At 45.1% G+C, this 26903-nt stretch overlaps 1 protein-coding gene across 1 annotated transcript in view; it reads left to right on the top strand.

The window, feature by feature from the left end:
* Positions 1–24934, top strand: part of OC90 (otoconin 90) — a 30657-nt gene extending 5723 nt beyond the window's left edge. Inside the window, exons 2-13 of the mRNA XM_063726815.1 lie at positions 3470–3535; positions 4864–4920; positions 7657–7831; positions 8198–8310; positions 10235–10363; positions 10527–10568; positions 11864–11914; positions 14515–14568; positions 16194–16319; positions 17371–17542; positions 20244–20350; positions 24377–24934. Of these exons, the coding sequence (XP_063582885.1) occupies positions 3470–3535; positions 4864–4920; positions 7657–7831; positions 8198–8310; positions 10235–10363; positions 10527–10568; positions 11864–11914; positions 14515–14568; positions 16194–16319; positions 17371–17542; positions 20244–20350; positions 24377–24672 (1388 nt within the window). The 3' untranslated portion in view covers positions 24673–24934. The remainder of the gene's footprint in view (positions 1–3469; positions 3536–4863; positions 4921–7656; positions 7832–8197; positions 8311–10234; positions 10364–10526; positions 10569–11863; positions 11915–14514; positions 14569–16193; positions 16320–17370; positions 17543–20243; positions 20351–24376) is intronic.
* Positions 24935–26903: the final 1969 nt, after the last annotated feature.

Genomic DNA, 26903 nt, shown 5'->3' with positions numbered 1-26903 from the left:
AGCCTTGATTACTCATTAAGAAGCTGGAGATCTTAGAGAATCACAGAAGGTTTGGAGTACTGGCGTGGTAGGAGACAAACGTAAGTCTGCAAGACTTGATAACATTGACACAAAAAAAGTGTTGTAAAGGTAGAAGGAAATAACATCAGAAGGCATGCTACAGGTGCTTAAAGGTTAAGCCAGTTATTTGTTACTATTATCATTAACAACTTCTTACGTTCACTGTTCCCTTTCCCCACTTCATTAACACATGGGTTGCATTGTTGGACATTACCTTCATCGTCAACCTCATCGTTTCACCATGGAATTCTCTTGGGCAGCAAACTCATCATGGAATTATCTCTGGGGACACAGACACATTTAGCAGGTGGAAGAGCAGGCTCCCAACCCACACAGCCTTTGGGTGCCTCAGCCTCAGGCCCCCTGCAGGCAGGTCCCTTGGTGAGTTGGGTCATGGGGGATTGCAGCTACCCTCTTGTAGACTGTGCCCCAGCCATCCCTCGTAACGAAGTTGGCCAAACACTGATCCTTATTCCCTTTCCTGCTGTGCTCTGTGGCTGTGGCAAGTGCCACCTCTCTAAACCTCTGATATTTCACCTGTAAAACAGGGGGGAGTGGGGACAAAAGAGTCACCTTGAGACTTTCCAGATCAAAGGACGAGGACCCCGGTCATTCTGTCCATTCCCCTGATGATAGTTATTGATGCTGATAGAAAAACAGCTAAGGTGCATAGTGTGACTAAGGGTGTAGGGGATTTTGGTAGAAGTTGCATAGAGTCATTAGAGGACAAGGGTTTTTCAGTCAGGAAAGATGGGAAAGAGGCAAAAGCAAGGACTAAATACTGTGAAAATGTGCGGTGTATTTGGGGGACCACAGTGGGTTTAATGCATCTGGGACCATGACTGCCTTAGTCTCTATACTCCAACCATCCCGAATTGCTCTCAGTTCCTTCTGTGTATCCTGGGTCCTGGGCCTTTACAGTGGTTTTCCATTTATGAATAAAAGCTTGCTTTAAAAGAAAAATATATTTACCCTTTTTAAAGTGAGGTGGCTTATTTAAAACAATTTTTCCCACTGACATATTTGAAAGTTTTTCCTTTCAATTCTGTCAAATTTAGCTTAGTCTGTCCATGCTGTTATAACAAAATCCCACAGACTGGGTAATTTATAAAGAACAGAATTTCACTTCTAACAGTTTTGGAGGCAGGAAAGTCTCAGATCGAGGCACCAGATGATTCAGTGTCTGGTGAGGGCCTTCTCGTTTTATCTTCACATGGCAGAAGGGATGAGTGCTATGTCCTCACATGAAAGGAGTGCGGAAGGGCAAATGGACCTAGCTATTTCCCTCCAGCCTTTTTAGAAGGATGCTAATCTCATGTACGGATGCAAAGCCTCAAGACCTAATCACCTCCCAAAGTCCCTGATTTCTAATACCATCACCTTGAGGTTTAAGTACTAAGATATAAATTTTGGAGGAACACATACATTCAAACCATAGCAGGGTACAATGATGATAGTGGATAATGCATAGATGAACATTTTATAATTCTAATTTTTAAATGTTTACTGTTTTACAATTTTTATAACTTATTTTTGTTCATTCTTGTCAGCACTTTACCATAGTTTCCCATTTACAAATAAAAGTTTCCTTTAAAAGTAAAAATACTTACCTTTTTAGAAGCAATGTGGCTTATTTTGTTTTTAAATCTCCCACTGACAGATTTAAAATAGTCTTTTCAATTATGTCAAATTTAGCTTTATATATTTTGGATCATGCTATTATGTGCATACAAACTTAGAGTCACTGGAACTCCCAGATGAAACAAACTTTTTATAATTGGACAGTAAATAAAATTACCCTGTAATAAAACAAAAAAAAGTGAGTTGACTTAAAATGTTGCATTAAGAAATGTTATTATGTGCATACAAATTTAGAGTCACTGTAACTCCCAGATGAAACAAACTTTTTTATAATTGAAAAGTAAATCAAATTCTCCTTTAATAAAAAAAAGTGAGTTGACTTAAAAATACACATTAGTAAGTAATAGTAGAGGCAATATGCTAGTGACTGAAGTTTGAGGAACCTTCTGGGATGGTATATGGGTAGTGCCAGTCCTGGTACTGGTAGCAAGGACAAGCACCCACTGTTGTTATTCCTCTCAACAGTGGTGGTTTTGTCTCCACTAGGAAGGAGTTGGCGAGCCTCAGTGACTCTCTCAGTTACGTGTTCTGGAAACTCCAAGGGAATGAGTTTTATCAGAAGAAAGTGTGTATGGAAGGGTTTCCTGCTGGTATCTGTGGCTAGAGGCCAGGGATCTTGCTAAATATACAACATAGAACAATCTTGCTAAATATCAATGCACAGGACAATCCCTAGCGACAGAAAATTTCACAACCCAAAATGTCGACAATGTGAAGCTGAGAAACCTGCTCTAAGCCAAGCAAGGCCAACTCAGACACCACCTGGGGGCATCTTCCTGAACAGATTTAGTCTAACATGCTTCTGTGAAGGATGGCCCTTTGTGACTTTCAGATTGATAGGGCTTCTACACAGTGTCAGACGGACAGTGCTGATTCCATAACTCTCCACTTGACGAAGAAAGACAAAACTCTTTTGATCATTTCCAAGTACTTATAAGCTTTATGTTGCTGGGGAAAGAAAAATATGAGCAGGAACAAGTCTATAAGCTCTCCGAACTTTTAGAGAGCGAATCTGTGTTGAACCTGGGATTCCAACTCCCGTATATTTGTCCCATTAGCCCAGGCTGCATCTTCACACCCCCAGCATGATGAAGTCTTGGCTGAAGGTGGTGGTTGTATTTGGGTACTGGTAGTACTAGGACACTATTGTTATTACACCATTAAGTAACATTTCTCAAGGTGAGGTTTCGAGACCATCAGCTTCAAAACTAGTTGGGGAGCTTGCTAAAATTGCTTCTTTCTGAGTCCCAGTCCAGACTGGCTGAATCAAACTTGAGTGAGAGCATAGGAATCAGAATGTTTACAGAGCCTGCATCCCAGGTAACTCTGATGCTGATAGTCTGGGGAAAACTCTTATCTTCTATTATTATATAAACTCCTTGGGGGTTGGGGTATTTTTCATGTATTTACCTCTTTCCACCAATGCTTTATGTCAAGAAAGTCCAAAACAAACTTGCAATCTAAATAAAACAGGATGCTTCATACACAAAGACGGCTTCAAGATAAGTCTCCCAACCTCTCCATTCCCAACCAGAATGCCACTGTTAAGGCTTACCAATATAAGACATCAGGGCTACCCCAGCCATCCCCTTATTTCCTTCAGGAATGACCTCCTAAATCTAGTGCATAGCAGGCTCTAGAAAATATGCATGGAATTGAATTTATGTGAATTCCCATTGTTTGTCTGGCTGTCGCCTTCTGGCCTTAGTCCAGCAAGAGAATGGTATCAGTGTTTGTGCTTACCCTACTTTCTCTTCCTTATTTATAGGGGGCCATCCTCTGGACACTCCACATCTTCCACAGGAGCTGCCTCCAGGACTCCCAAACAATATCAGTAAGGATTCTTAGAACTTTTCTTAGGAGCAGAGTAGAAAGTTGTCTAGGATATTGGCAGAGAAAATGACCCCTTCTGAATACACCCTAGAGCCACTCACTGCTGTAGCATTTGTAAGTAAAGGGATTGGAGTGGGACTCAAAAGCATCTCCCCAACAATCTCCCCTGGTGTCTGGCCCAACCTTTGTCTCTCAACTGAGACAAAGTCTAAAAATTTCTGTTAAAGACAAAGGTCAGCTGAAAAGGGAAACCAGGAGAAGGCAGGAAATGGGCTGACGTGAAGATTATATATTAATTGTATCTTAGCTTCGGAACGAGCTCTGCGCTTCCAAGAAGGCAAGACCAAGAGGGATAAATGATATGTTGCTTGCTCTGGTTGTAAAAAAGGAGGATCCGTATTTGTTTCCCGGGGAAGTGAAAATTTTCTCAGTGATAGTTTATAAACACTTCTCAGGTGGGTCCCTGAAGGTGGGCATGGCTGAAGACCATAATGCATAGTGAATTCGCTGGTGATGTCAGCCCTGAATCAAGCGTTCATTTCCAATCTTTCAGAGGAGTGAGTTGGGTCAACCAAATTATTCATGTGTGAGTCCATACTTGCAAAGTAATCAGTCCCGTTCAGATTCAAATGACAAGTGGACTCTCTCCAAATGGCATAACTTCTAGAGGAAGTGCAATGCTCACCAGGAGGCCTTCTTTAATTAGACATTAAGACTCACAGGCCACACTTGGCATTTAGAAGAATCAAAGCTAAGGAACACAGCATGCCAGCAGGCCATGGCAGCCACTCCTCTTCAGCAAGAGTAGCCCTCACGGCAATCTACACAGCAGTCCTGGGGATCCCAGATAACAAACAACTCAGGTATAAGAGAACGGGACTTATGTGGAGCAGCTGTATGACCAGCCCCGGCTTAGAAGCTTCATTCTCCATAGGAATCAGTATCTGTAGTAATGACCTCATGGGTATAATTTCTAGGACACCCAGTAGGATGACCGTTTATAAGAGTCATCACACTGAATGAGACCCAAGATGATGATTTCCTACCAGGTATTTATAGTTCACCCATAATTCCTGCCAGTCCAGATATACCTTACCACCCAGGGGTCATTTGTACCATTGTGCAATGCTACCCAGTAATGGAATTCACATTTCATCTCTATCAGGTTTCCATGGTAACCTGTGTTAGTAGAAAGCTAGCTTAGCCCAAGGTCAATTTTGTCTTTGGAAAATGAAGAAAGATTTTATGTACACTTTACCTAGAGGGTGGACAGGGAGGTGAAAAAAAAGAAAAACCAAAACTCTGATTTGTTTTCTTTCTTACACTTAGATATCACATTCTTCAGTGGGATGTTTAAAAATGTGGAAAGTGTGGCTGAAATTTTTGGTAAGTTAAGTCTAAAATTGCTTTTATCCACCAGAGGTCAGGGCATGTGTGGAAAAATCTAAGGAAATTGCAAGGGCCTTGGTCTCAACCCTCGGAGCCTCCACAGCTACCTCCCAACAAGGAGACCCAAGTTCCGACGAGAGTAGTGGTGTCTTTTATTGCAGGGTGAGCCACTGAGCTACCATGTGACTTCCTATTCCTTACTTCATTAGTCCTGACTCACAACTCTCCAGGAAGGGAATGGTATCCCCATTTTATAGAAAAGGAAACTCAACCTAAGGGAGTTGAGTGACTTGCCCAAGACCACCCAGCTAGAAGGGAGGAGCTCTCCTTGGAGTCTAGAGCTTAGTCCTGTGCACCAAAGTAGTTTTATTTTTCTTCCCTGACTAGTAAATATAAAGTTTAAGAATGTCAAAGTGTGTCAAGGATCCCATTTATCAACTGAAAATCTATTACGTGACTATCAGGACACTATGATGGTTCCTATCATCAACTACTAAAAGTACCAAAAAAAGACTATAATACGATTGACATGAACAAAGACACTCAGAATTACTTTTGGATTGGGCCATGCTGGGCATAAGGCTGCGCTTAAACTGTTTGTATAACTAAGTGCAGGTGCCTTGTAAGTTTCTGAATGAAAATGCATATTTACATAAATACACACATGCATAAAGCTTAGTGTTGCTTTTTCAATCAGCATAGAATTCTGTCTTTATTTTTCTGATTAGGCCTTGTGGGTACAAAACACGGGAAAGGAAGTTTGAATGAGGTGAATAATATGAGGTGGAACTGGTCTTCACAAACTACTCCTGATCCCCTTAAGCTCTGGTGACCCCGAGCATGTTAAATCAGTAGTGAGGGGTAACCCATGCAGCACTCAAGGATCCTCTAGTCAGAAAGGTAGAGAATGGGGAGGAGAATGTGAGATTTAGAGTCGGAAACTGTTGCTATGGTTTTCTTGCCAGTTTTGATTGCTGTATACTTTAGGGCAAATCATTATCTCTGGTTGATGCCTTAGGCATGTCTTTGGCCTTCGGTTTCTTTACTGTGAAATGTAAAGCAAGTTTATTTACTGTGAACTGGCAGTGACAGAAAACATCTGCCTTGCAGGGTTAACAGGAGGCCTATGGGACAACAGACAAAGCAAGTGTTTTCCAATGCATTACGCACTCAGCCAGGCTGCACTATTGTGCTAGTGAAAGCACCTAGTGCAGTTTCTGACACCTAATGGGTGCTCAAAAGTTGTGAATGTCTGTACCACATTTCTTTCCATACTGGCTTATAGTTTTATAGTATCATCACCATATCATTTGGGATCCATTCAGTGAACTAATAGTGACTCAAATAATAAAGACATTTGTATCACATTTTCTTTATCCAATCCACTGTTGATGAGAACCTAGGTTGATTCCATGTCTTTGCTGTTGGGAATGGTGCTGCAATGAACATACAGATGCATGTGTCTTTTTGACAGAATGAATTATTTTCCTTTGGGTATATGTATATACCCAGTAGCGGAAATCCTGGGTCAAATAGTAGTTCTATTTTAGGTTATTTGAGAAATCTCCAAGTTGCTTTTCACAGTAGCTGAACTAGTTTGCATTCCCAACAACCAGTGTATAAGCAATCCCTTTTCTTTGCAGCCTCACTGTCTGTAGTTTCTTGATTTTTTTAATAATTACCATTTTGACTGGTGTGAGATGGTGTCTCATTGCGGTTTGGATTTGCATTTAGCATGGAGGGAGTTTGAGGCCATTAACCTAAGTGATTTAATGCAAGAACAGAAATACAAATACCACATATTTTCACTTATAAATGGGAGTTAAGCATTAAATACATGTGAACATAAAGACGGGAACAATAGATGCTGGGGACCACTTGTCAGGGAGGGAGGGAGGGAGGCGGTCATAGGCTGAAAAAACCCCGGTTGGGTACTGTGCTTGCTGCCTGGGTGAGGGGATTGTTGGGACCCCGAGCCTCGGTATCAATTTACCCATGTGACAAACCTGCCTGTGTACCCTTTAATCTATAATAAAAGTTGATTTTTTTAAAAAAAAATAACAACAAGAATAAAGACATTTCATTATCCCAAGTGGTGTGAAGGCACCAGGATGCATGCGGTAGCTCAACACAGGTATCAAAGACCCAGCAGCCTCCATCTATCTTGCTCCACAGCTACCCTGAGCATATTGGTTTTTCAACTTTAGACTTGGGGCCTCCTGATTATAATGTGGTTGCTGCAGCTCCAGCTAGCACATCCTCATCCACATTCAAGGTAGAAAAAAGGTGTAGATCAAAAGGGTCTTCCTACATGCCTTTATTCGTTGTTAGAAAAGAAAAGAAATATTTCTCAGAAGACACTTAAAGACTTTCCCTTAAGGTTTTTTGGCCAAATCTGGGTCACATGCACAGCCATAGACCAATCGGTTGGTAACATGGGATTACCATGACCAGCTGAGAGTGATTATGAAATACCCTCAGGAACCTAGGGAGAAGGCTCACCTTCCTTAAGAACTTTCTAGTTTTGTTAGTAAGGAAGAAGGTTTAAATGGTTGTTAGGTAGAAAACCAGCAGGGATTATGGCTTAGTCCAAAACAGTCTTATTACACAGTAATAAGACTTACTAGGTTGATAAGGCACCATCAGCCTGAGGTATAGGAAGTCCAGGGGAAAGGGACTCCCTCCTAGTCCTAGTTCCCAGTGCTCATCAGGCCCTGCCCCCAACCCCCACAGATTGCCTGGGCCCCCACTTCACCTGGCTGCAGGCCGTCTTCACCAATTTCCCTGTGCTGATCCAGTTTGTCAATGGTATGAAGTGTGTGGCTGGTCTCTGCCCCCGAGACTTTGAAGACTATGGTTGCGCCTGCAGGTTTGAGATGGAAGGGTTGCCTGTGGACGAATCTGACAGGTAAGCGAGTTCCACAGGTGAGCAAGACCAAAAGGTGAGCTCATGGGAGGCCTGGTTGATACCTTGGCAAGAGCACAAATACGGAAAAGCCCCTGGACTTGGGACTCAGGAGAGGGTTTAATTCCACTACCTGCTAGTTGGGTGACTCATCTTTACATGGTAATGTCATCTGTGATCAGCTCTCACTCTAAAAAGTTATTAAGATCCTATGTTATGTCTGTTATGCAAAACTTCATTTTAGTGCACTGAATATTTAAAACAGACCACTGCCAGGATCCATCCAGAGACGCAGAAAGATCATGAGCTGCCTGCCCTCCCTCACTCTAACCCACACTCTCACCCTGCCTCCTCCCGGCCTTCCTGCAGCTGCTGCTTCCAGCACCGCAGGTGCTATGAAGAGGCTGCTGAGATGGACTGTCTCCAAGACCCTGCCAAGCTTAGCACAGAGGTCGATTGTGTCGGCAAGAAGATCATATGTGGTAAGCATCTCCAGGTGTCCTGGGGGCCTGGGCCCAGAAATGACAGTCCAGGGACCCCAAGCCTGGACAAGGCTGAGGGCGTTGTGATCCTCTCACATCATCGTCACCACTGGCAGCATCATTGGCAGCACTTAGAGCCCCAGGAGGGCTGGATTGATGGCATCTGTATCTTTCACAGAGTAGATGCACAATAAATGTTTTTGAGTTGAAATATTAGCTGATCAGCAAGTTATCTGATTTACAATTTTATACTTGTACAACCCTGAGACCTTGGGAAGGGCAAATTGTTTGCTACTTACACATTGTGTAACATTACAGAATTATTTAACTCCTCTGACCCTCAAAAAGGGGAGGAGAAACCTACTTCAGAGATTAGTTGTGAAAATCAAATTACACAATGCTTGTGAAATGGTTAGCACGGGGACCGGCATATGTCAAGAACTCAGAGATGGACGTAGAGGTGGAAGTAGCGATATGTGAATAAGGCTTGCAGTGGTGGTTGCCAGTAAGAATCAGAAACACATAGGTTCACATCTCAGCTCCCACCTTATTTGCTGTGTGGCTCTAGGAATTTTATTTCGTGTCTCTAGGCAATGCTGGCAGAAGTAGAATACACAAAGCCACGGACGGAAGACAGAACACAGCATGCAGGGTGTCCTATATTAGAGCCATACTTTATGTGTGTTTATTATGTGGTGTAGGCACATAATAAGAAACTCTGATCTTCCTTACAACCCTATTTAGAAAGGGGCCATTGTTTGCAGCTTAAATAAGTTGCCCAAAGCCACACAGCTGCAAAGGGGCAAAGCCAGGGTTTGAACGCTGATCTGACGAACACTCAAGTCTATATAACATGGATTGGCTGGAGTATGGAGCATCAAGGAGGAATTGAGGGGAGGAGGTGGGTGTGAACCACTAGGTGGGAGGCACAGTGAACCCAGAAAACATGATTCATTCATCCACCCAACATGTGTGTATTGTGTACCTACACCAATGCAAGACAGTCTTCTGTGTTGGGGATAGCCTGACCTTCTGGAATGTCCTCACCATTGTCAGACACTGAAGCTATCCAAAACAAATTGTATAGTATGTTAGAGAGGGACAAGAGCTGTGGAGGAAAATGAATCAGGGGAAAGGCCTGTGGAGGGAAAGGGGGGGTTCTCTTTAAATGGGAAGGTCAAGAAAAGCCTCCCTGAGATGATGAGAGTTGAGGACGACTTAAAGAATGGGTGGGAAGCTGTCCTTGCAGATATGTGGGAGAGGAGCAAAGCAGACAGAGGAATAGCTCACGGACCATCCCTGAGGCTTGAGATGCCTGGTGTGGTTGAGAAATAAGGTAGCAGTGAGACACAGATAGGTGGATGAGGAGGGAAGGCAAGAGGATGTGGCCTGGGAAGGAATAGGGGCTGTGGGTGGGGGGAGCAATCATGTGACATTTCCTAGGTGACAGTGAGACTTGTAGGTTGAGGTAGGAAGATGCTGGAAGGTTCTGAACAGAATAAAGGCATGGTTGGACCTGAGTTTCTAAAGGATTGTTCTGACTCCTGGATGAGAGTAGACTGAGCAGCAGGGTAGAAGCAGGGGGCGTAGTTAGGAGGCCACTACCATGATCAGGCACGAGACAACAGGGCCTCAGCCCAGTGTGGTAGAGTGGAGGCACGGAGATGTGGTCAGACTCCATGTTGAAAGTGGAGCCAATAGAACTGCTTGCTGCCCTGGGTGCAAGCGTGAGAGAAGAGGAGTGGGTATGGGTCTGGTTTCGGTCTACACACCTGAAGAGATACAGCTGACATGAATGAGATGGAGATTGCAAGGGGAGTGGGTTTTTGGCAGGGGAGATGGGGAACTCAGTCTTGGAGCTTGCATTACCTCTTGGGATTCCAGGTGAGATCTTTCCAACCGGCTGTGCTCTTGCTGTGTGCAGAGTCCAAGGACCACTGTGAGCACCTGCTGTGTACCTGTGATAAGGCTGCCATAGAGTGCTTGGCTCGATCCAGCCTCAACTCTTCCCTGAGCCTTCTGGACACCTCCTTCTGCCTGGCTCAGACTCCAGGTAGGAAGAAGCTAGCTGCATCAGCCGTGGGGCTGAGGATCTGGACAGCAGCTGGTTTGGGATCAATCATTGCTGCAAGTCTCTAGATGCCAAGTCCAGCATCTTTAAACCTTCCCTCAAAGCCACTGCTCTCAACAGACTTTCCAATGTATTTTCTTTTCAGAGACAACCATCAAGGAAGAGTTGACAACACTTCTGCCCAGAAGTAAGTCCTCCCAGGGATGCTGGCTCTTGAACCACAAGGGCCCAGATGCTGATGGGAGCCGGTGGATACACCTTCTCCACCAGGCCTGCCTCACCGGAGCTGGAGTGACTGTGACACTGGAAGTGGTCCTGCCTTCCCTGGCTAGGAGATGTGTTACTTCTGATAAACCCAATTCAAACGCCCCACATCAAATGGCCCTAGTGCAAACTCAGCCTCATGCTGTGTGGACAGGTGTGAATTTAATCCAGTGTGGATGTAGACCCCAAGTTCATTCTCTCCCCTTTCTCACTCTAGTCAGAGCCCTGGTATGTCATGTGACTGGGACAGGACACAGTGCTCAGGTGGAGCCAGGTCCCTCCTAGCTAAGTAAGCTCCTGGCTGCCACAGCCTCGCAGGAGCAGACCCACTACCTCCTCCTCTCCCTTCCTCCCCTTTCTCCACACACTCTCCAGAGCCTGCAGCAAAAGGGTCAGCCTGGGTCCAACAGAGACTTTTTGATGGGGAGGCCGCTTTTCACATGTCTCTTTTCAGAACAGGGTAGGCTCTTAATAACTGTTCACTGAACTAAGCAAGTGATGATTCCTAATCTAAAATATGGATCTTGCCAAAAATGGGAACACTCCTTGTTCACATGTTTCCATGATATCTCAGTCCCAACACCTTTAGGCATCTGGGGATGAGAAGCCCAAGGCACACCTTGGCAGAGCTTCCCTCTCCTGGAGTTGGAGTCTCTCTCCCAGAACTAGTCATGCAGTGTTTGGTGTTTGTTAAAGAGAAAGCAGGTGTGTGTGTGCGTGCATGAGTGTGTATGGATGTGTGCATGGGCATGTATGGGGTGTGCATGTGTGTACATGTGTGAGTGTGAGTGTGAGCGCATGTGTATGGGTGTGTATGGGTGTGTGCATATGCGCATGTCATATATCTATGTATCTTCTGAGTCCAGCACTCTTTTTATCCTCAACCCCCTTGCCTCCCTTTGGAACAGAGGTCTCCTCAAGTTGGGATATCTTTGGAGTTTTCAGTTCTTTTGTTGCCTTCAGCCAGGATCTGGACCTGAACCCAGCTGTGGCTGTGCTCCCTCCTGAGCTGGGATCTTGCAGGGCACCCCGTGCTCTGGGAGGAGTAACAGGGGCAAGCGACTCCTAAGACAGGATGAACAGCTCTTCTAAGCAACCCCTTTCTCAGCCCCTTTCCTCCCTTGGGCCAGCAACCAGCCTGTTCTCCTTTGAGACCCTGTGCTTGGTTTTGACACTGTGTTGCATGAGTCACTGCTATTGGGAACTCTCTTTTTCCAGTGGTTCCTGTGGAGCCCACAGACACCAGCCTGACAGCCCTTTCAGGAGAAGGTGAGCCAAAAGGGGCTAGTGTGGAACCCAAAGACACACAATGAGAGTGGGAAGGTGCTACACACTTTTAAACAACCGGATCTCACAAGAACTCACTGTCACGAGAACAGCACCAAACGGATGGTGTTAAACTATTCATGAGAAATCCACTCCCACGATCCAATCACCTCCCACCAGGCCCCACCTCCAACATTGGGGATTACATTTTAACATGAGATTTGGGTGGCGACACATATCCAAACTATCTCAGTTAATATTTTAGGCTTTGTGAGCCACAGGGTCTCTATCACAGTTGCTCCGCTCTGCTACTGTAGCACAAAAGCAGCACAGACAACCCCTAAATTAATGCAAGTGGTTGTGTTCTAATAAAACTTTATTTACAAAACAGGCTGGGAGCTGGTCTATCATTCACTAATCCCTGAAAGAGGATGATTACACCTATCCTTTAGAGTGGCATAAGGATTAAATGAGGGCGAGCATGGGGAGATTCTAGATGAGTATCTTCTCCCAAGTGTGGCTATAAAAAACAGCACACACTGTCAAATCATAGGCTAGATACTGGGCAGCTTGCTTAAAATACATAATCTAATTTAATGCTTATACACCCCTATGGAATAATTGCTACAGCCTCCATTTTAAGACAGGTGATTGAGATTCAGAGATGAATTGTCTAAGACACAGAACTGAGTGGCAAAGCTGCAATTAGAGACTTTTTCCTTCTAAACTCTCTTAAGCTGCCTTCCCACAGGGACCTGTTCCAAACCTCAGGCAAATAATGGCCCTTCACCCCTGAAGATGGCATTTGCTGGTCTTTTTGCCTAAACACAGGCTTGGCTGTAGTCTGGCCCCTTTCCTACTGAATTGAGACCTTGCTGAACACTACTGTGCAGCCATATGCCCTGATCAGTTTAGCCTAAGCCTCCTCTCGTCCATCCTTAGCCCCCAAATCGGTTTCCTCTGTTTGGCTTTGGCACCTAGCTGAACCGATCATTAAAGTTGGGTGATTTCTTTTCACAGTGGCTGCAGAGACTAAGGCTGACAGACTGACCACTCTCTCAAAGACAAGTAAGCAGAGGGGAATTTGGAAAAGGACAGCCTGGAATCCAGTGGAGAAATATTTCAAATATCTAAATATCTGTGCTCAGTCCGGTGACCACTTCTTAATGGAACCTGAAATAAATATTATTATACCCCTTTTACAGGATATGTAGGAAACTGAGGCTCAGAAGAATAAAAGTTGCAAGTCACTCAGCAAATAACTTGTTGGGCTGTCCTCCAAGCCCAGACTTTAGGCTGTAAGACTGCTTCCTTTCCTTTATACAATAGTGGCTCATAGAGAACACTGTCTTTCCTAAAAATATCTAGGCCAAAATTTCATCAGCAGAGTTAACCTAACCATTTACTCTGCTTGTGTAAATAACTATGGATCCTTTATTAATAAGCAAAAATTGATGATTATTTGCCAATTACTTAGAATGAATAAGTAAGTAAATGGGTTCTTTGGTTAATGAGCAGTGATCTTGTTGAGGGCCTCCGATGTGCCAGCATATCATTCCCAAGCCCCTTACAAACATCCTCTGAATTAGTCTTCCCTGGTCCTTGGAGGCCTATCCTCATTTTACAGACAAACAAGAAGGTCTGAGAACTAGAGTCATTTGCCCAGGGTAGTTCAGCTTGGTAGTCCTTTCGTTCTGAGTCTATAGGTTTTGCTTTTGAATAGAACGATCTGCCCCAGTTTAGAATGGTCCAGAATCTCCCTCTTTCATGGAGCATTTGTGTTCATATCAGTCAACTTCAAAGCCTGGTTTTCATAGAACACTAGCATAGTCTTGATTTTTGAACACATTAAACTTAAGGTTGTTTCTGTCTTTCCAAAGAACTTTTTAGTCACCATCTCTACCATTTTTTCATGTGGTACAGCCAGAAGTGAAATAGTCTTCCTAGTGGTTAAGCACACCAACTTCAACCAGGCTGCCTGGGTTTGCAGCCGCCTCCTAGCTCTGTGACCTTGGAAAAGGGACTTAACTTTTCTGTGTGTCTCCTTTCTCATCTCTGAATGAGGGTGAGCATAGAGCCAACTCAAGGGGTTGTGGTAAGTTAATACAAGAAGCCCTTGCTGCCATACCTAGCATGTAGTAGGAGCTTTATAACTGTCAAATAACAATAACAATGAGTTCGGTTTACAGAGAAACTGAGGCTCAGTGGTTTTCCTGGAGTCACATAGCAAACAACTTCAACCACACAATTCTGCTATCTCTGTACTGCAATGCTCCTCTGTTCCAAAATGTACTTTTCTTTTAGTTTTTCTCCAAATTCTAAAGAAGCTGTCATTCCCAAAGTATTTGCACAGACTCACTTGCTTCCAGCCTGACAAGCTGCGGCTGCATTTGCCAGCAAGCCTGTATCTGGGGGGTTCCCTTTGGCTCGGCAGCAGCCCTGGTCTCACCAGCTCTCCTAGGAAATCTCATGGTGGGAAGTGGGCCGGGGCAGAGTGAAGAGCACATGGCTGCCTGTGTGCAGTGGGAGGGAAGAGCCTCTGGAAACCCAGGTGGGACAGGCTGGGGTGGATGCTCATGCTGTCTCTCTTCTTTGGGGAACAGAAGCAGGCCAAGATCAGGAAGGAGTGGGAGCTGCTAGGGCTACATCCCCTCCAGGTAAGCATACTGGGCTCCACCTGCCTATGTTCATGACACTCTTATGTCCTTTGTCCTTGACACGTTTATGACATCAACTAGGTTCCAAATGAAATGCACTGTGACCTTGTCAGCATGGGAGGTGACGGGGCAAGAATTGGAGGCATTTATTCCCCAAATGGGGCAGCTGGTCCAGGGAGGGTGATTATCACCAAACACCCTGATCTAAAGAGAGTGAGGGGATCTCAAATCAGATTAGAACCAATAATCCAGAAAGTTCTTCCTCAGGAGGTGAGGGCTACTGGCTATTCAGACTCAGCAGAGAGCAGACACTGGGCTCTGGGATCTCCTTTGGCTTGTAGAACGTTCTAGCTGGAGAGTCTTAATCCTGGATTAGATGTATGGCTATTTTCTCATTCACTGAGCAGTTCTGATAGCTACTACTGACTATTTCCTAATTGCTAGGCATTTAGCTAGAAGGATTATTCAAACACCAAAAGAGGTATTATTAACATAATTTTACAAATGGAGAAATTAAGATTTAGAGAGGTGAAATGATTTTCCCAGGGTTATGTATCTGGTACATAGCTAAGCTAAAACTCAAACTCAGATTTCTTTAACACTAACTCATGAACTCTTTCTACTCTACTACACTGACTAGGTGAGTTTCCAGCAGTGGAGAACATGATAGAAAGAAATTAGATAACTTGCTTCTATTTGTGGGATTGGAGAACTGGGCAGGATGCTAAACCTAGGAGACTGAGATTACAACGGGGCTTTAGTCTCATAGGAACTGGAGTTGAGTAAGAGGAAGTAGATGACCAGGTGCACGAAGCAAACCAATATGGTGGATTTGGGGAAAGACTGCCATCCGGCGGGCACAAAGAGGCCAGACCTTACCCAATACTCCAGGAACTGAGCCTGGGTCAGCAGATTGGTGGGGCTGAGCCTGCTGCTGTTCTCTTTCCCTGTACTGGGAAGGCTGGAGATTTGGCCTGTGCATGGGAGACTTTGCTGCCTCCAGCTAAGAAGGCAGGTGAGACTGACACATCAGAGCAAAGGGAGATCCAGAGAGAGTGCCAGGCAGGCGGTAAGAGATGTGATGGCGAGGAAGGTAGGACCAGGACACAGGCAATCCTTGCAGACCACAGGAAGGAACTTGCACTGGATTCTGTAAATAAAGAGAAGCTGTTAGTGCACTTGAAAAAGGAAATAAGGGCTTCCAGGAGTTGTTTTGCTTGCCTACCTTGTTGTGTATCATGAGTTGCCTTAATTTCTCCACCAGTTTCTTTACCTTTTCACTTGCTGTGAGCGCCACAATGCCCCTTCACTGGGCAGGCATGTGATATTAAACATCACACAAACATAAGCCTGGGAGCCTCAGCAGTCCTCATCCCTGGGATGTCATCCAAGTGTTCTAGCACAGGCTCCCGACAGTGTTAAGGTTATCATAGAAAATATGGAAATTCTCGTGTAGAATTCATGGATCCCTAAGACTCTGCCTGGATATCTGCAAACCCAGTTTGAGGAACATTCTCCTAACACTATGTTGTTCTATCTGTTTGCATTTGGCTTTCATGTGTCCATCTGCAAATCTCTCCTTGAGCCACTTTTTGAATCCGAATCATGAAGTTTTTCATTTTCAGGGTCTGCAGAGATAGTTGCAACAAGGGTTACAGCTAAAGTTGTAACCCTTGTCCCTGCTGGCACTAAATCTCTGGGGCTGGCAGTGTCATCTGTTGAAAATGGTCCTGAGGAGACAACTGAAAAAGGTGAGCAGAAGCAGTGTCTGTCCTCTCCACCACCGGGATCTTTTGGTGAGGCTGTGAACAATCACCGTGGGCCACCTTTTCACACTGTGACCTTCTCATGGGGGTGTGACTAGAAGACATCATCCCCATCATCCCCCTTAGTGGATGAGCACTTTGAGGCTCAGAGGAGATGTAAGCTGCCTGTAGCCACTCAGCCACTGGGAGGCTGAGCCTTGCGGGGAGGAGCCACAGTCTTCTGAGCCCCTGACCTTGTGCTGCCACCACTCTTACTGGCCCAGAGGGAAAGAGCTTGGCTTCGTCCACACCGTGCTTTATTGGAAAGAATGACGCACTTGGGTTTTGATCATCTTCCCCCTTTGTCTCTCCTCCCTCTGATGCCTTAAAAAAGCCCCTGCACCTGCAAGGAGGCCATGGCCTGTTGGGCATACAGAGGAGGGGCTTTGTTAGTATCTGGGTGTGCCTTCCACGGTGTCCAAAGCAGAGCTATGGAGAAAGCTGCATTTGAGATTTGTGGACAGAGGAGGAAGGATAGAAGGAAGAGAAATAGAGACAGAGAAAGAGAGAGGAGTGGGGAGATGGAGAGGCAGAGGAGCGAAAGGCAAGCCCAGCCAGGTGTGCTAACCTGATGCGACCAGAAAGCATGAGAGTTCAGCTGGGATGCTCCCAGGATGCCAGGTCTACTCAGTAATAAGACGTGGCCCCAAAGAGCATCTTGGGTCCTGACAAGTCTCCATCCCTTAAGGGGATTTAATAAGGAGTCCCATTGGTGGGAGGGTCCCCTCGTACCATGCACTCATTAATGTATTCATGGTGGGACCTAGAGCATTAGAAGCCTAGGGAGAAAAGACTTGCTCTCTGAAAGACAATGCATCCCAAGCAGGGGATGAGCCATAACAGCTTCCCCAGAAGAATGGCGAGCCAAGGAGTAAGACATGGGGTTCCTCTGTATGCCTAAAGTTGTCCACATACAACCCAGAAGCTCACATGGCCTTCCTCTTGCGACGGCTGCCCCGACAGTCCTTGCTCTCCTGACAATTCCTGGTCCTTTCAGCCTGTGACAGATTCACCTTCCTGCACCTGGGAAGTGGGGACAACATGCAGGTGATGCCACAGCTTGGAGAGATGCTCTTTTGTCTGACATCCCGGTGCCCGGAGGAATTTGAGTCTTATGGCTGTTACTGTGGACAAGAAGGAAGAGGCGAGCCAAGGGATGACCTGGACAGGTATGGAGAGCCAGTGGTGACAGCTCTGGTGTAGTAGTGCTGATGCTGTCTGCACCAGAGGGTGGTGACAGCCCTCCTGGACACCAGGCTGCACCTTGGGCCTCACTAAAAGCTTGGTGCACACAGTAGCTCACTCAGGTGGCTCTTCAGCATTATAGGCCCACTTTCCTGGTGAGCAGCTGAGGCTCAGGGACTGACTTGTTTGAGGTCGTTCACCTTGGAAAAGGCAGAGCCAGAAAGATCCACATCTTTTGATCTGGGGGCCTAGAGCCCTTTCAGTACTCTGACAAATACTGCCCAGCTACCCCAAGAGGGCCAATCTGCAAATACCCTTCAAATGGCCCCAAGTCCACCTTATTTGCAATAACCAACATGTGGAATTGAGGTCTCCACTTGGTTTTTCCTGCAGAAGTCCACATTAAAATTAGCCTTTTAAGTATAACGTTTCTCAACACCTTTTAAATATAACCGCTAATTTTCATGTGTACCACTCTTGAAAGAATTTTCACTGACCTCATGCACTCATTAATGTATTCATTCGTTTAAATATGCATCCAACCTATACCACTTGAGCTTTTGCTCTGTGCCAGCCACTATGCCAGGTGGTAGAGATACAACAATGATTCAGCTTTCACAAAGCAACATAAAACAAACTACTTTTGCCCAATAGAAGCTTATTTGGTGAAAGAGGTGGACAATCAAACAAAAGTACTACCCAATATAGTAAATACAGTAGGGTAAACAGAGGAAACCACAGAGGACTCAACCTGAGTTTGAGGAATTTTCTCAAAGTAGCATTGATCAAGTTTAAAGACTGCACATGGGGACAGCCCCTGTCCACGGCCAATGGAGAGACCTGCATTCAAAAGGCACATGTCCTTCTCGGATGGTGTGGTTGCCAAAGCAAAATCAGCAGCTATCAATGAATTTTAGAAACACAAAAAGACAAAGTTTGTCATAGCTAACACAAAGGACACAGTAATGGCAGGAATATGGAGCATGTCAGCTGCAGGTTGGATGTGTGGGTGGCTGTGTTTTTACCCATCCACTTTCTTTCTCCTTCCTCTACCTGTCAGCCATCCCGCCTTCATTATCCACCTCTGAGATTTTCAGTGAAGGAAATCCAGGCTCTGCTGCACAGTCAGCCTTCAAAACTTACCTCCCACCAGGGGACCCTAAAGAAGTTTTTACTCTAGCAAAGGTGATGTCACATTGTGCAGTCATAAGCATGTTTACGTTCTGAGGTTCAACCGCATGCCTGATGTTCTCCATGACAGAAGATAATTTAAATAGTGTCAAGGTTTTTGAGTACATAGCCCTCAATGAGACAAGGCAACAGATAGAGACAGCCAGTAGCAGTTTCTGTATTCTGTTGAACCCCTTGGGAAAAAGTGGGGATGATTTTGAAGGTGTTTCCTGATAACTGACCATATTTCACAAAAATATAAAATTTGACCAGTTGGGCAGGTAAGTTATGATATGGCTACTTCATATCTGCAGAAAGAAATTGAAAAACTTGAGGCCAACAGGAGAAAACTCTTGACTAAGGAAAAGTTAGTCAAACTGATATAATTTTTTTATAAGAATGTATTTTCAAGACCACATATACTGTACATGATGGACAATTTCAGTGATTTTATGAGTATTTTGATTGATATATGATTTCTGATTCACTCACTGACTTTAGATTTTAACGATTATATCAAGTATCCATCCCCACCCATCCCTGCCAAATATACACACAAGATTGTGTGGCTCTTTTGTGCTAATAGCTGAAGGAGGCAGACGCTGAACTGTAGCCGGTGGCTATGTGAGCATACGAGGGGGATTGTTCCTCTGATTGCTAGCAATGTGGAAAAGTTAATAAGCAGATAATTGGTTGAGAAGATGTGCAACAAAAAAGCCAGAAGAGTCTACGACTTATCCCTGCTGGAGCTGTGGCCTCCCAGACAGAGTGAGAGTTATTAAAAGAAAGGGAAGAGTTGAAAAGGGAGTATTTGGGGAGCAACTGTAGCTCCCTATTGGCTGAAGTCATCACAAGTTTCTTAAGGATGTCCACCTGGCAAAGGGGGACACTGGATATTGTGAGGCCATATCAGCCAAGATGGGTGGATATGCAAAGAAGACATTGACTCATTTTCATGTATTTATGAGGTCCTGATCTATGCTGGACACTTTTCTAGATGCAGTTCTTTATTTATGCTCAGGATGGTTACTCTGCTCTTTTTTAAGTCTAGGGACAAATGACAGTGCACTGTGGATGTGAGATTAACTCCTCTGTGTCAAAGATTGGAGGGAGTAAGGTTACTGCTAGCCCATATGGTACCTTTGCATAAATTTAAAAAGGTACCCCTTCCTTAAGACTCTATTTCCATCTGTTAGAAAATCATTTAAATAAATATGTAAATAACCTATCTTTGCCATAAACAGTTACAATAAAAATAAAAAATAATGTTTTTTAATAATAAGATGCATACAGTATAATTGGTGCCGCCTTAGACGTGGCCTTTGTGCAGTTTACAACCCGAATAACCATACACGATAGCCCTTGGTGTGTATATGAGTCAGCCCTGTGTGCACTGGAAAGGAGGCACTGGCTTCCCTCACTACTATAGGGCATGTGGGATAAGCAGGCTGTGTTTGAGGGGGTTCCTAGGGAAGCCAGGGGCTCTGAGAAGTAAAGGGTTTTCCTTGGTCTTAGGTGCTGCTTGTCCCATCACTGCTGCCTAGAGCAAGTGAGAAGGCTGGGCTGCCTGCTTGAGAGGCTTCCTCGGTCACCAGTGGTGTGTGTGGATCATACGCCCAAGTGTAAGTGCTGTTGGTTGCACAGTGAGTTATTATTTCATTGAGGTCAGCATCGTGACTGTAGCTCAGACTTGTGGATGCTTTCCCAAGCACTTAACTGTGACTTAATACTCTTTTCTTCTTTCTTTCCCCTTCCTTCCTTCCTTCCTTCCTTCCTTCCTTCCTTCCTTCCTTCCTTCCTTCCTTCCTTCCTTCCTTCCTTCCTTCCTTCCTTCCTTCCTTCCTTCCTTCCTTCCTTCCTTCCTTCCTTCCTTCCTTCCTTCCTTCCTTCCTTCCTTCCTTCCTTCCTTCCTTCCTTCCTTCCTCTCTCTCTTTCTTTCTTTCTTGATGGCGTCTCACTCGGCCACCAGGCTGGAGTACAGCGGTGCAATCTTGCCTCACTGCAACCTCTAACTCCCTGATTCAAGCCATTCTCTTCCCTCAGCCTCCCGAGTAGCTGGGATTACAGGCATGTGCCACCATGTCCAGCTAATTTTTGTATTTTTAGCAGAGACGGGGTTTCACTGTGTTGGCCAGGATGGTCTCTATCTCCTGACCTTGTGATCCGCCCACCTTGGCCTCCCAAAGTGCTGTGATTACAGGCATGAGCCACCGTGCCCGACCAATACTCTTTTTAATGTTGAGGCACGTATTATCACACCTCTTCCACTGATGAGGAGATTCACTGTCAAGGGGGTGAGCTGCCTAAGTCACAGAGCAGGTGACGAGCAGGCTGGGACTAACGTAAATAGCCCAAGCTTACTGATTCTCAGCTCTTAATGTGTGTTAACAGAATTAATCCTCAAAACAGTATCATGAGGTAGCACTATTATTCTTCCCATTTAGCAGATAAGGCAACTGAGGCCCAAGATCACACAGATAGAAATAAGTGGGAGAACTGAGATTTGAATTGTAAAACCATATCACTTCAGAATTAAAGCTGATTCTTCACCATACCAGTGAGTTTCTAAGTAAATTTTTTCTTTTTCTAAGAAGCAGAGTCCTTTTCCCAAGGAAGATTTTAAAATGGGGGACTGGCCCTGGCTGAAGAGCGAGGCGTGCCTGCAGCTCCACTCCTCCCTATGGTAGAAACCAGAGGCTCCTCTGTATCCCTTCAGGGCCTCAGGCGGGGACCACTCTGAAAACTGCAATCCCCATGAGCAGCCCGTGACAGCAAATGGAGACTTGCTATAGAATTGACTTTATCTGCATTCTCCAGCTCCATTTCCTCATTCATATCAGTGGATGCATTTCCCTTATGCTTTGCAGTTTAAAAGGAAACACTTGCCCTAGAATTTCACAGGGGCCCTATAAGAGTTTGTTCTCATTTTCATTTTTGTCTGGGGAAGCCCGCTGGCCGGACCTTCCATCCCTTCTTCTTCCTCTACACAACCTCAGCACAGTGCATGGAGTGCCATATTATCTTGCCTTGTACGATCAGGTATGTCTGTCACATCCCAGGAGCTTTGTGTTTACATATCACTCTCTCATTCATTCACTCATTCATTCATTCATTCTATTATCCACTTAACCAACAAACCTTCAACAGGAACCAGGAAAACAATGAACTTTCATGATCCTTGCCTCAAATTGCTCACAGCTTGCTTGGAAGAGATGTAGGCAAGCAACTATTCTAATCTCATGTAGTATGTGCTAACAGTTAGCATAGGCGCCCTGGGAATGTGGGTAAAGGCATTTGAGTCTACAGTATGGCAGTGAGAACAGGATAATTTGGGAAAATTCAGGAGAGGTGTGGGGTGAGATTTACCACATTCCCAGATGGCCATACTGGGCATGGATATTCCAACCAAAGGGAAAAGGAAAAATAGTGGTGTTTGGGGAATGCTGGGCAGCATAGGGACAACTGAGCTGTGGTTCTGTATTGCTGGGACAGAAAGTGGAAGTGGGAGGCCCGGTTGTAGCACAAGGTGAGGTTGGGGAGACAGACAGGTGCCAGATCATGAGCCCAAGAAACCCATTTGCAAGATTGAAGCATTTCCATTTTTTCCTATACGGGATAAGGAGTCAGGGGAGGGTTTAGAGTCCATGAGTTGTCACATGATGCAATCATGCCAGGAGGTCTCACCTGCTGGGCTGAAGCCTTGCTCTCCCTTCCTCCAATATCACAGAATCCAGGAACACTGTGTCTGAAGATTGAACTGATTCACAGCTTCAGTAAACCAGTTCTGACCTCTGTGAGACTTAAGGATAGCATCCTGTACCAGATGCCAGGTATTAGTTGATGAGAAATGAGGGCATCTCAAATCCTGGCCTGTGCTGTCATAAGACAAATGCAGGGAGGAAGGACAGAGTGGCTCTGGGGAACAGGACCTCTGCATGTCTCCACTGTGCTCTCACACTTGGTACATTTTCCTCCTCTTCTTGTCACTTCCTCCTGCTGAAATGCAGCTGGCATGTCTGGGGCTGACATGGAGACCAAGTTAGGAGGCTTGGAAGGCCTCTGTGGTATATGATAGGAAAAAATCTGGTTGATGAACATTTCAAAGTAGGATTAGATGCAAAAAAAATCCCTTAGCTTCGTTGAAAACCACAGATAACAAGGATAATATTTATAGAAAGCTTATGTATGTCTAGAACCTTCAAAGATATTATTTCATTTGAGTCACACCACTCCCACTGCATGCAACTCATACATTGAAAAAAATACAGTTGGTTTGCCAGATCTAGCAAATAAAAATATATGATGCCCAGTTAAATTTGAATTTCAGATAATCAATGAACTTTTTTTTGTATAAGTATGTCCTAAATGGATGTACATTCGAATGTATTAATTGAAGTTCAAATTTAACTGATCATCTGTATTTTATCTGGCAATATGAATGATGAATAGGGAAATTCTGGCCCAGAGAAGGAAGAAGTAACCATCAAATCTAACACATATTTCCTTAGCACTAACTTGGGAAATATTTGTCAAGGTTTGAGTTAGGTGCTTGGACTCTGCTCTGTCAGCAAGGTTCTCTGTCCAGCAGTGTTACTGGCAGCAAGTCCAGGGAGGCTCTGCAGTCCTTGATCCTTTTCTTCTTGGGAGAAAGAATTCAGCCAAGAGACAGAAGTACATCTAAGGCGGAAACAAGAGTTTACTGAAGCAAAGTAAAGTACACTTGGAAGGGGCCAAGCAGGCAACTCGAAAGATTTGAGTGTCCTGCCTGACGGTTGGCTCAGGGCTCTTATAGATTTACTATTTCCTGTCTTTTTTCCTCAATCTCTTCCTTTCATCCCTCCCCCTGGGCAGGCTGTTAGCTAATCACTGCATGCACAATGACTTGCCAGTATCTAGGAAGGGTCACAGGCACCCTTTGCTGGCTGAAGTTTTGTGCATACTCTCTTAGGGCAATTTCCCCTTACTGGTCTAGCACCCTCAGAAGAAGGCCATAGATGGGTCAAATGCTGCCACTCTTTTCCCCTTACTGTGCATGCCTGGACATGTCCCCAGAGGAAGGTCAAACTTGCCATTTTAAGTTTTTATTGGGAAGTTGCCCACAAGCTCAAGGTATCTCCTGTTTGTTAGGAAATTTTCTCATCCCTGTTGCCAGCTGCCTTACAATTGCCTGACAGTCACCTGACAGTTGCCCGATATTCTTTGGGGCCCTATTCTGCCCTGCTCATATCTACCTATCTACCTACTCTAACACCAGGAGTAAAAAATGGATGCATAAACAGACAATGACTGTACAATGTGATTAACACATAACCTGCAGTGATAGAAAAAAACATGAAGTGGGATTCCATGGGAGCCCGCAGGAAAGACACTTCCCTTAGTCTGGCAGCTCAGGCAAACTTTCTGGAGGAGGAGAAGCCAGCCTAGTCTTGACAGACACCAGCTGAGAGCATTGAGAGCATTCCTGGCAGAGGATCATTCCCAGCAGGAGGAGAAAGTTGGAAAATTACCAGCCATATAAGGCAGACACCCTGAAGGCGTGTGGAAGATGGGAAGGAAGGAGAAGGGCTGAGGGGTGGCCAGGGCCGTGGGGGCTTCCCAGTGCCATCCTCAGAGGTCTCACAGCTCCTACTCTGCTCTTTCCTTCTAAGGTGGGGGCCAAAGCCTGTGTGAGAAGTTGCTCTGTGTCTGTGACCAGATGGCAGCTGAGTGCATGGCCTCTGCCTCCTTTAACCAAAGCCTCAAGTCCCCAAGCAGACTCGGGTGCCCTGGGCAGCCAGCAGCCTGTGAAGACAGCCTGTACCCTGTGCCGGCAGCCCCCACTCTGGGCTCCAGCTCTGAAGAGGACAGCGAGGAGGACCCTCCACAGGAGGACCTCGGCAGAGCCAAGAGGTTTCTGCGGAAGTCACTGGGTCCCTTGGGGATCGGGCCCCTTCATGGAAGATAGATGCCCAGAGAAAATGGCGAACACCATCAGTAGCGCAGCTCCTGCTCCACCTTCAGCTCTTTATCTCTCAGCCTCCTCTGTCCCTTGGAGCCTTCTTCCCTTCCTTTAACCCAGAGGCCGGGAGGGAACAGAGGCCGTGAGCCCTGCCCATGCATCATCAGCTGTGGTCACCTCACAAGCCAATGTACATTTGGAGAAGGCAGACCATGGTACTTCCATGCTCCTTTAGTGCACTGTGGAAGTTCAATAAATACTCCAGTCAACATGCTCTGATTGTTTTACTTTTAAGACATGTTTAGATACTGTCTCATGAGTAGATTATAAAAGTGAGATAGAGACAATGGAGGAAAAAATACCTCAACTTCTTAATCACTGAAAGCTACTTCTCCTTTTCTTAAAAAAAAAAATAGAAGAGAGCATATTTTATCAATCTTATGAGATTACTCGTGGGCCACCAATAACCCACCAATGCCAAGGGCTGAGATGGCAGCTTTTCTGGTGTGTGCCCTAAAAAATACACTTGGCACCCTAAGAGAGTGGCCCTGTGTCACAGCCACCACCATGAGAAATCGCTGATCAACCTGTCCTGGGTCCTAGATTTCATTTTTTAAAAATAGGGTTTATCTCAGTGGTTAGAAGTTCCAGGGATGCAGGTGCCCATTCTGACATATGCAATTTAATATTATGGTGATTAAAAAAAAACTTAAATGCCATTCATCCATCCATGTATCCACTCACCCACCCAATAGTTATTGAGCTTTTATGGTGTACCTGGCAACAGGCAATGTTCTACCAGAACTGCCCTTAATATTCTATGGGGACACAAACTCTTTTGTTCCTATCACATCTGTGGTTCCTATCACATCTGTGGTTCTCAACCCCCATACATCAGGTAGTGAGAGGATATTTCCTTTTCTCCCTCTCCTCAGACAGGAAAGCAGAACTTCTAAAGAGCTCAGTGTTTGCTGACTTTCATGGCATGAATATATCCCAAGGTTGGCAACACCTTAAGTAATCAAAAGGTCACGGTGCCAAACCAACAGTTGATACCCTTCCCTACCTTCTAGGGAAACCATGTGATAATAATTTTTTTTGATGAATACAACACACTGGAATCTTTTCAACAACATGACCTTAACTACTAGCCTAAGTTTGGGTTGTCCCAGAAGTAGACCCTTAGACAAGGACTTGAGGGCACGTAGTTTATTTGGAAACTGAAGAAAACACTGTGAGGAGAGTGAAGAAATAGGAAAGGAAAGGCAGCCAATGAATATGCTTTATCAAGCCAAATACCACTGTGGGGGCCTAGACCACTTCCCATTAAAAATGCCATCCAAGACTTAGGGAGCCAGGATAGGATGCACATTTCAAAGTCAACTCATCCAAGGGAAAAAAATGGAATACACACACACACACACACACACACACAGACACACACAGAGAGAGAGAGAGAGAGACAGAGAGAGAGAGACAGACAAACAAGCAGAGACAGTGAGAGAGAGGGATGGAGAGAGACAAACTTCCATCAGTCATTGCTCCTGAGGAGGGTGCTATTTCCTCCTGGCCTGCTGCACAGTTGGGGGCAAAGTGGCTCTGGTGGCCAGAGAAGTCTTTAGGCAAAGAAATGCAGGTGACAGCAGCTGGCAATCAGCCAGTGTGCACTAAGATGGCAAGGATGGAGGCATGCCCCCATGGCATTTGCTGCAAGTAATAAATTGATTGTTGGCTGGCTCCTTCTTCCCTCCCTTTAATCCAGGAGGAATTGACTAAGGTTCCACTCACCACGGCTATCACTGTGTTAGGTCACCCACAGTATGATGACCATCTGCCTTCACATCTTCACTAGAGGCAGCTGAATGTGACTGGAGGGAAAAAATGAAACTGAGCTGAGCAATTTCACTTCAAGTTTACGACCACAAAACCTCAAATGGATGCTCAGCCTTTTCCTAGTCAGTTGACACTTCTGCTCTCCAGGACAACTGTTTAGTATCTTCTCTTCTGCCCTCAAACTCCCCTTGCCTCCCCCTCACTCTCAATTGACGACTCAAGAACTTTGAAGAATTTGAAATTTTACCTTACTTACAACCTTACAAGTTTGTGTTTCATGGATGCTGGCAAAAGACCTGAGATGCTTGGGTCAGAGACAAAGGACTTTCTTACAGCAATGACAGTAACCTGAGTCCCAGCATTTATGTTGCTTTCCTGAAACCTGAAGCCGTGTAGAGAGGGCC

The sequence above is a fragment of the Pongo abelii genome, chromosome 7, assembly GCF_028885655.2.
Source record: "Pongo abelii isolate AG06213 chromosome 7, NHGRI_mPonAbe1-v2.0_pri, whole genome shotgun sequence".
NCBI lineage: Eukaryota > Metazoa > Chordata > Mammalia > Primates > Hominidae > Pongo > Pongo abelii.
The sequence above is the reverse complement of the archived record's forward strand: the minus strand, read 5'-3'. Positions and strand labels throughout refer to the sequence as shown.